Source organism: Dermacentor silvarum, chromosome 3 (genome assembly GCF_013339745.2).
Source record: "Dermacentor silvarum isolate Dsil-2018 chromosome 3, BIME_Dsil_1.4, whole genome shotgun sequence".
Taxonomy (NCBI): domain Eukaryota; kingdom Metazoa; phylum Arthropoda; class Arachnida; order Ixodida; family Ixodidae; genus Dermacentor; species Dermacentor silvarum.
Window position 1 is genome coordinate 230,435,653 of NC_051156.1, and position 16,261 is coordinate 230,451,913.

Here is a 16,261-nt window from a genome sequence, read left to right on the forward strand (position 1 = left end):
AATATGGTCGACAAATGATTCCTTATCAGCTACCCTCTCTACTAAATTCATGAAATGCCCTATAGAAGAGTGATTTTTGTTTGCTTTCGCGTGTAAATCAACCTTAGAGAGCAAGTTGTAAGATGCTTTTCTTTCTTTTTTTAGTTCTTTGTTGTTGCTGTATAAAAGGCCACTTTATAGTTATCTATGCTCGTATAAGCCAAGTTTTTTGTAGGGGGCGTAGACCCTTGTCAAGCCTGTGAAATGTTTTTTGTCTAAGTCCCCATCATCATCTTAATGATGTAAATAAAGTTTCTGTCTGTCTGGTCCTACTTGCGAATTTTTTTTTTCAAGAAATAGATTAATTTACAGCATATTGTGGGCATTTCTTAGTGACTTCTTCATTGGCTGCACATGTTCATCATCTCATCGGCTTCGTCGTCTTCATCGCTTGTGGGGACTCATCTTGAGACTGATCTGTGCCTCGAGTGTGATCGGTCCACCGCATCTTCGGGGCGTATTAAAGGCCGTGTTAACGTTACGTCACAAGTGGTGGAAGCCGCTCCTCGGTCCCCCGTCCTCTGCTCGCCCGCTCTACCTCCTGGAGCTTCGCTCAGGTCGCCGTTTGTGCCAGCTGTCCGCCAACATGCCGCAGGACGAGCCATTTGGCACTTTACAATCTCGGCTCCACCTGCCACGGCCTCTCCGTCTTGGATTGTCAGTGGGCCCCAGCGCGACCCCCATCTGTTCGCTGGCTTTCGTGGCGAAGATGTGGAGAATTGGCTTGACAACTACGACCGGGTGAGTTCTGCTAACCACTGGGACGAGGTCATGAAGCTATGCTACGTCTCCTTCTATCTCACGGGCGTAGCGAAGACTTGGTTTTTCAACCACGAGATTGACCTCACCGACTGGAGTAGTTTCAAACAGCAGCTCCGACAAGTTTTTGGTACTCCGGCTGTTCGTTCCGCCATCGCGAAGAAGATACTCGACACTCGCAAACAACAGCTCGGCGAGTCATATACCTCGTATATAGAGGATGTCCTCGCTCTCTGTCGACGCGTCAATGCTTATATGGCCGAATCAGACAGAGTACGCCACATATTCGAAGGTGTAGGAATAAACGTGACGGCGACGAACGAGCCGTGCCGTCGTTCCTACTAAGAAGGCGGCGAGCCGAGCGGAGGATGCGACGACCAGCTTCTCAAGCTCCTGGAACAACACTGCGCGTGCCGAGCTTGCGCTTCGAGCACGCGCTGCGATTCTTTATTGTTTTCTTCCTTGAGAGTCGGCGCCAAGGCACCGGTTGGGAGCGCCGACCAAAGCGCCCCGCGTAGCAGCGTCGGTGGGCGCTACAAAGGCATTGGGCCTCTCTCCTTCAATGTGTTGGCCATCAAGGACCCGGCTACCGTCGCCGATATTGTAGCTACGTGCCAGCGCCTCGACGAACTCGAATCCGTCCGATTACCGCCCCCTGACACCCCTGACAACAACCCTACCACCGATCCCTCGTTGCGCGCAATGGTCCGAGCAATCGTACGAGAAGATCTGCAGTCTCTTGGCTTCTCGGCAGGTCCCATTCCTGCCCACGCCCCCAGTACCACTTTGCGTGACATTGTCAAGGAGGAGTTGGCGTCTATGGCGGGTACTGTGTATATGGACCCTCTAGTCCCTAGGCCCCCACCAGCGTACACGCAGGTAGCCACAGTTGTCCCAGCCCTCGTGCCATCGATGCCTCCGAAACCAACGCAGACGCACTTGGCTTCGATGTCTACCAGCACATCTAACCAACCTTACTTTCCGCCATGGCGTCCAACCCGACCTATAGACCTTTTCACAAACCGACGTTTGAGCAGCGCCATTTGCCGACACGGGCGACGTCTAGCGTCAGAACATGTTATGCCGCCATTTTGGTCTGTGCGCCTTGCGAGAGCAGGCCGGCCGCACATCGGTTTTGTGATCTCCGCCCTGCATTATTTCGATTGTTTTCTTCCGCTTCGCTTGTCTTGTGCCGCTTGACTTGTTACATGTTTCACGTGCTCGCGTGAACGCTCAGTGTAGTGTGCCATGGCCACAGCAAGCCCAGCCAGTGGATGTGGTGTTTTGTCGTCGGTAGCGGCGGCATCCGCGTCTGCTTCGTCAAGACCTAATCAGCGGTATATTTCATTGTTATTGCTGGGCACATAAGACCGTATCGTCAATTGAATCTGATCACCATTATACGTTTCGCGGTTGAGGGTGGCCTGAATTAGCGATAGCAGGCGCATACGTAGCTGTTGGGCAATGCTTAGAACCAGGCGCCGGCAGCCCGACGACGCGTGTCAGTGGTTGATTGATATGCGGTGGTTACTCCATACGCTTCCGACGCAATTGAATAGCTCAATCATGCAAAATTTATTGGATCTGGTGCGGTGCAGGGTGCTTATAACCAAATGTCAAAGCATAAGCGTGGCGATCGAGTAGCGCGGTACCTGCCAGCGCAACTGATACAGCCCATCTTGCGACACCACGGACCCGAGCACACGAGGGTTGGACCCTCCCGCGTCTAACCGTGCGCGGCTTAGCCGTGTCCAGGGAAAGGGGGTTCCTGGGGGTTGAGCCGATGCCGGGTGTTTGGACCTTTATGGCCCCTCGGCGGAGGCAACACACCTCATTGGCCTCTGCTTCACGTAAATGGCACCCCCGGACTGACCCACCCGGGGGAAATCGGTAGTTGCCTTTTCCTGTCCCCCTCTCAAATCTTCGTATTTCTCTCTCGCTTTAAATCTTTCCTGTCTTCTTTTCACTTCCTTTTTCTTCTAATTTCCCAGGCAGCAAGGGTTAACCTGGTGTGTTATAACCTTGGTTATAACATATGTGGTTATAGTAACAATGTACAGTTGGCATGGCAGGGCTTGCTTCACAACAATCTCTGCCATGTCCCCTCGTTGGGCTCGGTGGTGGGTGACTGGCATTGATACCGAAGAAACAACACATTCCATGGGACCCTCGAAACCCTTCTCACCTGATCGTCTCCCGAAAAGGGGGCGCACCAATGCAACCTTTGAATTCTTTCTGAAGAAACCGGACACATTCCCTAAGTATCATGTGATTCACTGTGAAAACGCCGACAAAAAAGCGACAAACATTTCACCTTTCTTGGTATCAAAATGTCTCACGGAGGTCATTGGAATTGGCTACAAAGTCTCCAAGATGGCAAGTGGGGACCTTCTGATTGAAGTAAGAGACAAAATGCAGTACGAGAAACTAACAAACCTAGTGGCATTTGGCGATAAAACCATATCTGTTAGCGCACGTCGAACAATGAACACCGTCAAGGGTGTGGTTTCAGACGACGACCTCATGGATTTTACTGATTAAGAACTCCTGAATGGATGGAAAGAAGAAAACGTTATAAACATACAACGCATAAAAATCAGGCGTGACAACAAAGAACTACCAACCAAACACATAGTACTTACTTTTGACCCTAGCACACTCCCAGATGCAATAGAAACAGGCTACCTCAAACTGCGTGTAAGACCTTACATTCCAAATCCACGATGCTGCTACAAGTGTCAGAGGTTTGGCCATGCCTCTCAAAGCTGCCGAGGACGACTAACTTGTGTGAAATGCACTACAAAAGATCACTCTGCTGACGAATGTACTGCTGAGGCCCATTGTGCGAACTGCGATGGCAGCCACCCTGCATATTCCAGATCTTGCGCAGGCTGGAAAAAAGAAAAAGAGATAATTACTATCAAAGTCAAAGAGAATATCAGTTTCCGGGAAGCACGACAGCGTCTCTCACCTTCATTTTCAATAAAAACTTCTTTGGCCGAAGTGGTGCAACAGGGGGCAGCACCTCGATGGACCCCGGTGGTCGCCCAAGGCACGTGCAGTGTACTGAGGCGACTGCCACCCGCCCCCATGGTGGGAGCAGCTCAGGTTGCCCTGCCCTCCTCAAAATCGACCACACCAGAGGCCTCCACTAGCGCTAGCAGCAGCCATCGCAGCTCAGAGGCTAAGGAGGCTTCATCGGCCTCCGGGCTGGTGAGGCCACAGCCTTCGTCCCTCAAGACGAAGGCTACACGACGTACACATCGCTTGTTAGAGCGAGTGTCCAGCGCTTCACAAGAGACTATGGACACTACTCCAAGCAAGGTGGTGCAGCCAGCACCTAAAGAGCGGCCAAATTCTTTAGACCGCTCTAGAAAAGACAAAACCAAAAATACAGGGCCGCAAACGGCCCTGTAGCCTAAAACACGTTCTTTTTCGTATACACAGCACCAATTTAACTTCATTATGGACACGCAAATTATGCAGTGGAACGTCAGAGGCCTTCTTAGGAATCTCGACGATATCCAAGAACTTCTTTACCAACACAATCCAAAAGTGCTGTGTGTACAGGAAACACACTTAAAATCAAAACATACAAACTTTCTTCATCATGTTATCTTCCATAAAGATCGTGATGATGCCATCGCATCATCTGGTTGTGTAGCCATTATACTCCATAAAGGTATAGCGTGTCAACATCTACAACTTCAAGCGCCCCTAGAGGCAGTGGCCGTTCGAGCTGTGCTTCTAAACAAGCTTATTACCATCTGCTCTTTGTACATACCCCCGCACTATCGGCTCCGTAAACAAGAATTCCAAACATTAATAGATCAGCTACCTGAACCGTATCTTGTGCTTGGAGATTTAAATGCACACAGCAACCTATGGGGCGACTCACGCTGCGATGAGAGAGGTCGCTTGATTGAACAGTTCCTTTTTTCTTCAGGTGCATGTCTTTTGAATGGGAAAGAGCCCACGTATTATAATCTGGCAAACAAAACATACTCCTCAATAGACCTTAGTATTGCATGTCCTACTCTTCTACCCTACTTTAAATGGAAAGTTATTAAAAACCCTTATGGGAGTGACCATTTCCCGGTAGTTCTATGCGCACCAATGTCTAATGAATGTCTTCCAGAATTCCCTCGCTGGAAACCTGACTCAGCTGACTGGGAAAAGTTGAAAAATCTTGCCTCTTTATCGTGGGACGACATGTATGATTTAAGCATAGACGCTGCGGTTAAATATTTTATGGTTTTTCTCCTTGACACCTCTTCCAAATGTATCCCTGTAACAAGTGGATTGTCCACAAAACGCCGTGTTCCGTGGTGGAACAATGAGTGTCGAATAGCGCGTAAGAAGCAGAACAAGGCATGGGGTTTACTTCGGGATTCTCCGACAGCAGAAAATCTAGTTAATTTCAAGCAGGTCAAATCCCAGGGTCGGAGAACGCGGCGACAAGCTAGGAGAGAGAGTTGCAGAAAGTATATATCGGGCATTACACTGATGTAACGAAGGTCTGGAATAGGGTGAAGAGTATAAAGGGTCGACACTCGCTGCCTTTGGTGCAGGGCGACAGCATGGAAGATACTTTCTTGGCGCACACTTCGAACAGATGTCCAGCTTGTCGCACTACTCTCAAACATTCCAAAGGTACAAAAGGGAAATAGAAGGACAACCATTAGAACGGAAAGGCACAAGGTACGAGGCATACAATAGACCTTTTTGCATGGCAGAGCTTCAGGCAGCACTAAACAGCTGCAACAGATCTGCCCCAGGTTCTGACCGCATCCTATATGAAAACACTTGCCGTCTGAAACGCAAAAAACCCTTCTTTGCCTCTACAATTCTATATGGTCTTCCGGCGACATTCCCTCTGCTTGGAAAGCGGCCATTGTAATTCCCATTTTGAAACAGGGTAAGGACCCTTCTTTGGCAAATAGTTATAGGCCTATAACGTTGACAAGCTGCTTATGCAAACTTTTTGAGAAGATGGTAAACAGGCGCCTGGTCCACTATCTAGAAATAAACAAGAAATTAGACCCATATCAATGTGGTATCAGAGAGGGCAGATCGACGACACATTAGCTTGTGCGCATGGAAATGTACATCAGGGATGCCTTTGTCCACAAACAGCTTGTACTATTAGTCTTTCTTGACATGGAGGAGGTGTATGATACTACGTGGCGCTTCGGGATTCTTCGGGATCTTTCTGCAATGGGCAATTCGCGGCAACTTGCTGAGACTAATTGAAAGTCATCTCTCTGACAGGACATTTCGTGTTAGAGTTGGCAACGTGCAGTCTCGACCATTCATACAGGAGACAGGTGTACCGCAGGGCGGAGTACTGAGCTGCACGCTATTTATTTTTAAAATGAACTCCCTACATACTATATTACCTCGCACACTCTTTTACTCCATGTATGTGGACGATGTACAGATAGGGTTCAGGTCGTGCAACCTTAGCATTTGTGAGAGGCAGCTACAGCTTGGTTTGAATAGATTCTCAAAGTGGGCGGGCGAGAATGGTATTAGATTGAGCCCTCAAAAAAGCACATGTGTCCTGTTCTCAAACAAGAGAGGTGTAGTACCAGAACCACATATTAACCTTAATGGAGAAAGACTGTCAGCCTTGAACACAAATTTTTAGGTGTTATCCTGGACACAAAACTTAACTTCATTCCCCACTTAAAATATATTAAAGAAAAGTGCCTGAAGACCATGAACCTCCTCAAGCTGCTCTCTCGAACAACCTGGGGCAGTGACAGAAAGTGTTTGCTTAGCCTGTATAAGAGTCTCGTACAATCACGCCTCGACTACGGAGCCGTGGTGTACCATTCCGCAACTGCGCTAAAGATGCTCGACCCAGTCCACAATCCTCGGTATAAGACTGGCAACAGGTGCCTTTACAATGAGCCCTGTTGAAAGTCTGACTACGGAGCCGTGGTGTACCATTCCGCAACTGCGCTAAAGATGCTTGACCCAGTCCACAACCTCGGTATAAGACTGGCAACAGGTGCCTTTAGAACGAGCCCTGTTGAAAGTCTGTACGTCAAGTCCAACGAATGGTCCTTACATCTACATAGAACATTCTTAAGTTTTTCATACTACACTAAGGTAAAATCAGACACCGAGCATCCATGTCATTCCATCGTTAGCGACCTGTCCGCTGCCAGACTTTATCATAACCGCTCACTTAATAGAACTCCTTTGAGCCTGCGCTTGGAAGCAATGGCAGAAGAAACAGACATCCACCTCCCAGAAAATATTCTAATGCCTCCCACTTGCCTACCACCGCCTTGGGAATGGCAGACCATGGAGTGCGATATCTCTTTTGTCAAAATAACGAAACATGCACCTGAGGCACACATACGATCACATTTCCTCGAACTCCAGGCGAAGTATTGCTGTGCCGAGTTTTATACAGATGCTTCCAAATCATCTGCTGGTGTCGCGTATGCAGCTCTTGGGCCATCTTTATCCACCGCCGGTGCTCTAAATCCTAACACAAGTATTTTCACGGCTGAAGCGTACGCGATACTTTCAGCTCTAAAGCGCATCACACAAAGAAATCTCAACAAGGCCATCATCTTCACAGATTCATTAAGCGTTGCAAGGGCCTTAATGAGTTTTCAAAAACTTAAGAACCCTGTTTTTAATGAACTATACACAGAACTATGCTTAGCCTTAATGTACAACCAAAATATCGTTTATGTTGGGTACCTGGTCATAGGGGCATAGAAGGTATTGTAGCTGCTGACGAAAATGCAACGCTTTTAATGAAACGGATATGAATAAACCCATACCAGCAACAGATCTTAAGCCCTTCTTACGCCATAAACTGAGGAAGTACTGGCAGGACCAATGGGATAATGCAGTAGTGAATAAGCTACACATTATCAAACCAAAATTAGGGAACTGGATATATGAAAAAACAGCAAGACATAAGGAAGTGCTTCTTTGTAGATTAAGAATAGGACATACTTACGCCACTCACTCCTACCTCTTGACAGGAAGCGAACCTCCGACATGTACCAAATGTGGCAACCGGATTCATGTCCTTATCCAATGCACTGAAATAGAGACAGAAAGGAAAAAGTACTTCCCCTCCGCTTATCTCCAACACATACCGTTACACCCAGCATTCTTTCTAAGCAATGAACCGCTTTTTACTTTTCAAACAGTACTAAACTTTTTAACTGAAACTGACACCTTAACTGTAATTTGGCCAGGCTACTTGTAGCACAGCCTCCACCTGGAGGTCGTAGCTGCAATGAGACCATTTTCTAGAGCACGTGCCTCCCAGCCCTTGCCTTCAAGGCCTTTGCTGAGGCACTAGTGCTAGTCACTACATATTTTACTGATCATCCCTATCTCGTGAAACATTGTCATCGTAGACACGATCAATCACTGTCATTTTAATATGTATATACTTGTATTTTACGCACTTTAGAGCGAGTAAATTTGAGGCCTTTTTACAGCCACATTGCACCACATCTATATCTTAAACTTTTCAGCGAATGTTTTTAGGCCTCTATACAGCCGTGTTTTATATACTCCTCGCATTTAACTCGTATATCATTGAGAAACACGGATCATCGACTTGGCGCTCTTTGGCCGGCCCTTGCACCAATAAACCCTACAAATCAATCAACTGATACAGCCCAGGTGCTAGATTTTTATTTTTAGTATTTAGTATTTATTTATACATACTGTCCATCCCAATAGGGATTATAGCAGGACTTGTTATAAAGATATATTTGTTTACATATTTTTTACGTTTGTTTACCTGGGATGGCTTTTCTTTCGAATGTCTGAATTCGGAACAAGCTTCGCTCACGGTGAACCTTAACGTAGATCGTGCGCGAAGTTTGTATTGAAGGTATCGCGTACGGCAAGAATTGTTCATGTGCGCTATCTCTGAAGCGAAATAAGCCAATAATATTGCTGCGTTAGGGCCATCTCTGCTCTTTCTCTTGTTTCCCTTACACCGTCTCACTGTGCTATGTTCATAATAAAGTAATGTCGAGTCTTAACAATTGTCGAATAAATACATATGCATATGACTGTAAACCACTACTGACCATGAGTGAAAAGCGCTTAGTGGTCAGCGAAGCGGTCACTGCACGCACGTAAGTATTTCACTTGATCGACTGTGCGAATAATTTATTTTTCTCGTTACTGTTATTCTTGCAAGCATGATGCTATTGTTCGCGTACCCATGCGAATACCGTTTTTTGCGTTCTTACTTGTGTGGGCTCATTTAGCGCGTTTCTACGCCACGTGCTGGCCTGTAGCCTTTTGATGAGTATATATGCCATTATATACGAGCGTAAGTAATTCGTGACAAAAATAAACGGAAACATCGAAGGAAAGCTACCACTCTGCAATGCAAGCGCAAGGCAAGCCCACAGTCCAGACCGAACAGGCAACACTGACACATATTCTCCACGCCAGACCGTCGGAAGTGCCCTCGTGGAAAGGTCTATATGTTACTACTGTGGATATCGTGGCCACATCGCACGTCACAAGCGGCAGCAAGACGAGCGGCGTGGATTTGGCACTTGCGAACGGGACGACTTTTCTGCTGGGACCTCTTTCCAACGCCGTCCTTATGCTCCGCATTCCGACCGCTCTTCATCGCCACCTGCAACCTGCGCAACGGCTCCTAGCTACCGTCCTGCCAGACGCCACTCGCCGCCACCCCTTCGTCGCTCTACGTCGCCACTTCGACCAGCCTCTCCATTCGCCGACCATCGCTAAATTATGCAGCTTTTGGAGGAAAAGCTGCATTGCTCGACAGGACAGAATTTCTCCAGCGCGTCGCATAATATGCTATCTATTTTCGTAGAAGGAGTACACGTGGGAGCCTTAATAGACACTGGGGCTAGTAGTAGTAGTAAACACTTTATTTAGGTCCTGAGAAGCTAGGCAGGGGGGCCTGCTAGCCGTTGGTTAGTCCCATGTTGGAACAGAGAGGCCGTGCCTTTCCGCTCGTTCACGGGCCCTCTGGACAGCCAGGAGTTGGACGTCTTGTCTGGGATCTGTGATGGCCTTCGTCCAGTCTTCTTCTTGGTTAAAATCCTGTAACACAGGGCACTGCCAGAGCATGTGATTTAATTAGCAAAATTCAGTGCCACAATCTGGGCAGAATGGATCGATGTTGGGGTGAAGTTTGTTCAGAAAGCCCCTAGAGGGGTAGGACCCCGTCTGGAGCATGCAGAGCGTGCTAGGTTGTGATCTGTTGAGCTTACGATGGGGGGAGAGAAAACTCTGCCTATCCCCTCTGTAATGTGATGTGATTTCGTGAAAAGTAACTAGAGGATCACTGTGGAAGAGCTCTCCCGAACTCACCCGAGACACCGTCCCGTCGTGGCATATGAAACCTTGCGCACGGTCGTGGGCTATCTCATTGGGGTTCAGGTGACCCTGTAATACGTCTGATCCCATGTGTGCTGGGAACCAGACTATGTGATGAATAGTGTCTGAGGGGGGTCTGCCGTTGAGAATCCTGGCTGCCTGTTTGGCTATCAATCCCGATGCGAACGCTCTAATTGCCGCTCGGGAGTCCGTGTAAACTGTAGTGCATGTTGTATCAAGTAATGCGAGAGCTATAGCAGCCTGCTCCGCCACGTCGACCAATGAGGTCTTTAGCGAAGCTGCCGAGAGGAGATCTCCCTTGTCATTGACTATAGCTACGAAAAACTTGTCGGAGCTCGTGTGTCGCGCCGTGTCAACAAAGGTCTCCGTTCTGGATAAGTTCTTTAGGAAAGCTCTAGCCCTTGCCAATCTTCGACCTTTATTGTGTTGTGGGTGGACGTTTCTTGGAAAAGGGTCTACAATAAAGGAATTCATTGTTTGATTATCAAGTTGCGTGGTTTCTCCCCGATTAAAACTAGGACGGAGGCCTGCCGCATCCAACAGTCTTCTGCCTGCTTTGGAGTTCAATAATCTAATAATTTGTGCTGATCTTTGCGCTTCAATTAACTGCAAAGTGGTGTTGTGTACTCCCAACTTCATGAGTTTCTCTATGCTAGCCGTGATTGGAACACCAAGCACCTTTTTGACACTTTTGCGCATGAGCGTATCTAATTTATCTTTCTCTGTTTTTGTCCAGTTGAGGGCCGCGACTATGTAAATGACATGGCTCATGAGGAAAGCATGGTGAGCCCTAAGGACTATATCCTCACCTATGCTGCCTTTCTTGTTGGACACTCTCATAATTAATCTGAGAATGTTCTCTGTTTTCGTGGTGAGATGAGCTATACTTTGCGTTGCAGCCCTTCGAGTCTAATAAATGCCCTAGAATTTTGATAGAGTCTACTCTAGGGATGGTATACCCATCCCTGGTACGAACACTAATGGGCACCTGATCGAGTGGGGTGAGTCCCCTAGCACCTCGTCTAGCCTGTCTGTACAGCAGGAGTTCCGACTTTCCAGGCGAGATTGCAAGTCCCATACCGTCCAGGAAAGACTGTAACGTCTAGAGCCTCCTGTAGAGCTTGTTCGACCGTCGCCTCCGATCCTCCGGGACACCAGATTGTAATGTCAGCATATAATGCATGACCAACATTAGGAATTGTTGCTAATGTAAATCTATCGGGCTACCGTTCGGTTAGCCAAAAGGGAGAAAATGGCAGAGGTATCGCCACGTTTGTCAAGAAAGACATCTCTTTTCAAGAGCACGAAGTCAAAATTTGTAACTCGGATAAGAGATCCGGTCTCGAGGCACAATTAATTGAAATCATCCCCAATGGCAAAATCCGGCGTAACATTTTCATTCTCAACTTGTACAGCTCTCCTTCGGCTTATAAGCATAACCTCCGCTCACTCCTAAATAGAGTCGTAACCACCGCGAGATCGCACCCCTTAATAGTGGCTGGAGATTTCAATGCTCCCCACCCGGCTTGGGGTTATGTAGCACGAACAAAGAAAGGGGCCAATCTACGTATTTACTCGAATCTAGGCCGACTCCGATTCTAAGCCGACCCCCCAAAAGTTCGAAGTCCGAAAAAAAAAAAAAAACTTACCTCGAATGTAGGCGAACGAAAAAGCGAGGACAGCATTCGCAAAATGAAACAGCATTTATTAAAGACCGACTCTATACGCACGACGTCGTGGGTCCTTGGCGGAAGCGTGTATACGCACAACGCGACTGACGCGCCACGACACGCCACGCGGCAATTTCAGAAAACGGAAAGCCCTCGCGTACCTCGCTACTGTATCGCTACTCTCGCTGCTCAGGTCACGTGCGTTTTCATGTTTTCATCGAGCGGCCGTGCACAGACGCCTCGCTTTGACGTTCAAGTGGCTGTAGCGTGGTTAACGGCATGCGATTCGAAGTTGGGGCACGATTTAGTTGTTTTAGCGATTTTGATGGCGCCTTTAGACAATTAGCGTTGTTAAAGTCCTCCAGTTCCACTGCAAGCTGGTTTCTCCCAACGAGGACACCTTTTCTTGGCAATGAAGGGAAAGCTACGGGGGCGGAGCTATTGCACATGTACAGCCGCCCAAATCTTTTAACTTTCGTGCGCGAGCGCCGACTTTTTTGTGCGTCAGCGCCGTACGACGGAGCCAAGTTGCAAACAGGGCGAGCATGCCCACGAAGCGCGCTCAGCTGGGCCCATGGTCTGCTTAGCTGTTCCTTCGTGAGAACGTCACCCTGCATTAACTGACTTCAGACCAACAGGCAGCGCGTCGTGCTCGTATCTTATATTCCGGAGATCAGCAAGCAACCGAGAAAATGAAATCCGCAGATACGTCACACGCCCCCGCGCATGAGATGAGCTGATAAATGTGGATCGTTCATTTGTTACCTGGCGACGCAAACGCATTTCTTTTTTTTTTTTTAACTCTTTAGCCTTCGCTTCATTGCCAAGAAAAGTTGGTCCACCCCATTGAAAACTGCTGCTCTTTTGCATGCGAAATTACGTGCAGAGCGATGAGGTGAACAAGGTGCAGCACACGCTCTCGTTTGCATTAAAACATCGTACAGCTGTAAGGCCCGTTACTTTGACGCATGGAGGAAGGAAAAAAACTATTTTTTTTAAATATTTTTTACCTCCATTTTTATTTTTTACCTCTATTGTAATAGGACATACATATTTTATTTTTTACCTCTATTTAAAAAAAAAAGTATTTTTTACCTCCATGCTTGACGACATTACACTCTAGACCTAATCCACTAAACAGTTGTCACACACGCGCGGCGACCGAACAGACACGCGCAGACCACTCAGTAGTCCGATCCGGATGTTTTCAGCAACTGCCGCGTGGCGCGTCAGTCGCGTCGTGCGTATAGAGTCGGTCGTTATTAAATTTGAACATGCCGAGCTCATTCTATGTCACCATCGCTGCTAGCCTCGTCGCTATCTTCCTTACTGCTCACATCTTCAAACAGTGCGCTATATTCAGTACCATACAGCGCATTAGAGATGCTGCATTTTTGGAAGGAGCGCACGTTGCGGCGCACGCAAAAACCATCTCCCGTGGCCCCCTCCAACGACAGACCGATGCCGAAGTTCCGCCCGGTTTGAACGTTTGACGATGCTTCTACGGCTAGCACAACTACCGTATTTACTCGATTCTCACGCTTCCTCGATTGTAACGCGCACCCGTTTTCCGTGAGGAAAAATTTGGAAAAATAGATTTCCTCCCGATGCACTGATGTTGCGATGAATAAAAACAGTCGCAGTTTCGCCCGAAAGACGATGCATCGAATGCGGTAGAAAATTAGTAGACCGCTATTAACAAGCACGGTGTCACGCGCGCTCAAGCAAACATGAACACACCTCGCTCGTTGACCGCGGAAACGAACTGTCAAAACGCTGGAGACGAAGCGCGCCTTCGTGCTAGCATGCCTCTCGCTTCAACGCGGCGAAAACACGGCGCGCGGCGGACTTTACCAGTCGCAGATTGCTTTCAAGATAGGGCCAAGCCTGATCGTATCGCCGGAGTGGATCGTCGCAGATGACGTCCTGCTTCGGTCCACTGAAACCGTTCCGCATTGCTTTGCTGGTGAAAATCCTCTCCTTCTGTTTGCGCCAGTCCCGCTCGCAAGTTTCGGATTCTCCGAACGCCCGTGATGCGGCCCGATTTCCGTCCGTCTCCGCACAGATGATCACTTTCCTTTTAAATGCGGCATCATTATGAACTCGGTACTTCATGCTGATAGATAGAGCAGACGCTGAGAACGTGAAGACAGACGGTAGACTATTGCCTAAGCACGTGTACTGCAGCACACGGAGGAAGCTTCCGCATGCTACGGTAGCTAGGCACGACGCGCGTGCGAGGCGGCCATTTTGAAATGCCGACGCAGATTTAGGGTCGTATTGAAAGCGCGCGTTAGATTCGAGTAAATACAGTATTCGTTTAGAAAGCGGCACTATAGTGGCATCGCCCATTTGGTGCCATTACGATAACGCCACACCGCGCGCCGATGCTGCACCATACCGATACTATTCTAGCCACTGTACCGATACTACCGATACGACGCAGGTCAAAATGGCGACGTCGCTCGTGTACTTCAGCTGGCTACTGGCGCGGCTAGTAGCGGCTGCGATACTGACTTTTCTAGATGGCGCTAACTATGCACCATATTTATCAGTTTCAGTTAAAAACTGGCGCGTTTTTTAAAATCCTCGAATCTAAGCCGGCCCTAGAGTTTCGTATGTGATTATTTGAAAAAAACTATCGGCCTAGATTCGAATAAATACGGTAGTTGCAGCTAGTACAGACCTAAACCTAACGCTAATCTCGGACCCACGTTTCCCAACGCGGCTGGGAAATTCGGTCGCCAGAGACACGACGCCTGATCTCAGCTTCACTAGAAATGCGGAGGCAAAATGGTCCAACTTACAAGAGAACTTGGGGAGCGACCACTACATAATAGAACTCAGGATAGAAATAATAGCACCTCCCCCCAAAACCTACAAATACACAGACTGGGACATCTTTAGGAAAATAAGAGGTGAAGATGAGGCAGTATACGATACCTTCAGTGAACTTTTTGTACAGATCCAGAAGAATGTCGAGAAGGCCATCAAGGAAATAGTCACAGAATTTAATGCCCCAGAGATGGATGCAAGGATAGCGCACCTCCTGGTAGCCAAACGCTCTCTCCTCGAGAGATGGAAAACACAAAGACTCAATCGGAGACTGCGGAAAAAGATCGCCGCGCTCAATAGGCACATTGAGGAGCATTGCTCCGAATCAAATAAGCAATGGAGGGACGCCTGCTCGGCAGCGGACAGGAAAATGCGAAAAGGAGGTAAATGGAGCCTCTTCAAACATCTCCTGGACGATGAACAATCGAAAGGTAATCAGAGACTAGCCATAGACCGACTTATTAATAAGGAGAAGGAGCTAATGGACGGCATCTCAGAAGCCTCGATATTTAGGAAACTAGCAAACAAATACCTTCCACTTGACCAAAGCTCAAGCTCTTCCCACCCTCGATATGAGGGCGCGCCTGCCCCAGAGCTGGACGCTCCCTTCTCGGAAGCTGAGATCAGGAAGTGCTGCATAATCTAAACGGAAGGTCTGCCCCAGGCCCTGATGGAGTCACAAACCAGCTCTTAAGAAATTTGGACGACAAAGCCATTCATTCCTTAGTGAACGAGATAAACAGGGTATGGGAGGAGGGTGTCATACCTGACAGTTGGAAAAAGGCCACAGTGGTCCTAATCCCAAGCCAGGTAAATCACCCAGCTTGGAGAACCTCCGTCCTATCTCCCTTACTTCTTGCATTAGCAAAGTAGTGGAACATGCAGTGCATAACAGGATATCAAGACATATCGAGCGGGATGAGCTATTCCCATACAATATGGTGGGTTTCAGGCCTTCGCTTTCCACGCAGGATGTCGTGCTCCTGCTCAAAACACAGATCATAGACTCTCAAAACAAAGATGTAAAAGGGGTACTCGCACTAGATCTATCCAAGGCCTTCGACACAATTACACATGACTACATCCTTAAGGAGATATCGGCCTTGAACTTAGGAGTTAAATTCTTCTCCTTCGTTGAATCCTTCCTTGAGAGCAGGACAGCGGTCATAAAGTTGAGGCAATCAGTGTCAGAGTCTTTCACACTCGGAAGAAGGGGTACTCCCCAAGGGGCAGTTATCTCACCACTGGGGCTAGTTTGTCAATTATTCACCGTGATTTGTGTTCGCGCCTCAGGAAAGTTACCACTCCTTATGATGGACCTACGCTACTCGCTGCTCAAGTGAACGCAATTCGACCTGCCGTCATGTGCACTGTTCGTGTCTACATTGATGGAATTCTGCATTATGTACAATTCGCAGTGATAAGTTCGTGTACCCAGCAGCTGATATTAGGATGGGATTTTCTTTCTACGGCGTACGCTTCCATCTGCTGTCAGAAACGTGTTCTCCACATAATTGACACCCCCTATTCGCTTCATACAGATGACGCACCGCTTCGTTTGCTTGCTGCAGAAGACA

General features: G+C 48.0%; 2 protein-coding genes across 6 annotated transcripts in view; both read left to right on the forward strand.

Moving 5' to 3' along the window:
- Positions 1-16,261, forward strand: part of LOC119446851 (serine/arginine repetitive matrix protein 2) — a 186,606-nt gene that overhangs the window by 28,613 nt on the left and 141,732 nt on the right. The gene's annotated exons all lie outside the window — the stretch shown is intronic.
- On the forward strand, positions 368-3,758 carry LOC125944449 (uncharacterized). The gene is made up of 2 exons (XM_049664958.1): positions 368-1,090; positions 1,340-3,758. Exons 1-2 carry the CDS (start codon positions 394-396, stop codon positions 1,996-1,998), a joined length of 1,356 nt encoding a protein of 451 aa, XP_049520915.1. The 5' UTR covers positions 368-393; the 3' UTR covers positions 1,999-3,758.

What these genes read in the sequence shown, in the direction of transcription:
- LOC125944449 (XM_049664958.1), top strand. Translation starts at nt 394, where the DNA reads ATGTTCATCATCTCATCGGCTTCGTCGTCTTCATCGCTTGTGGGGACT. An exon ending in AGTACGCCACATATTCGAAG is followed by an intron (nt 1,091 to 1,339) that starts GTGTAGGAATAA and finishes GGCGCTACAAAG; the next exon opens with GCATTGGGCCTCTCTCCTTC.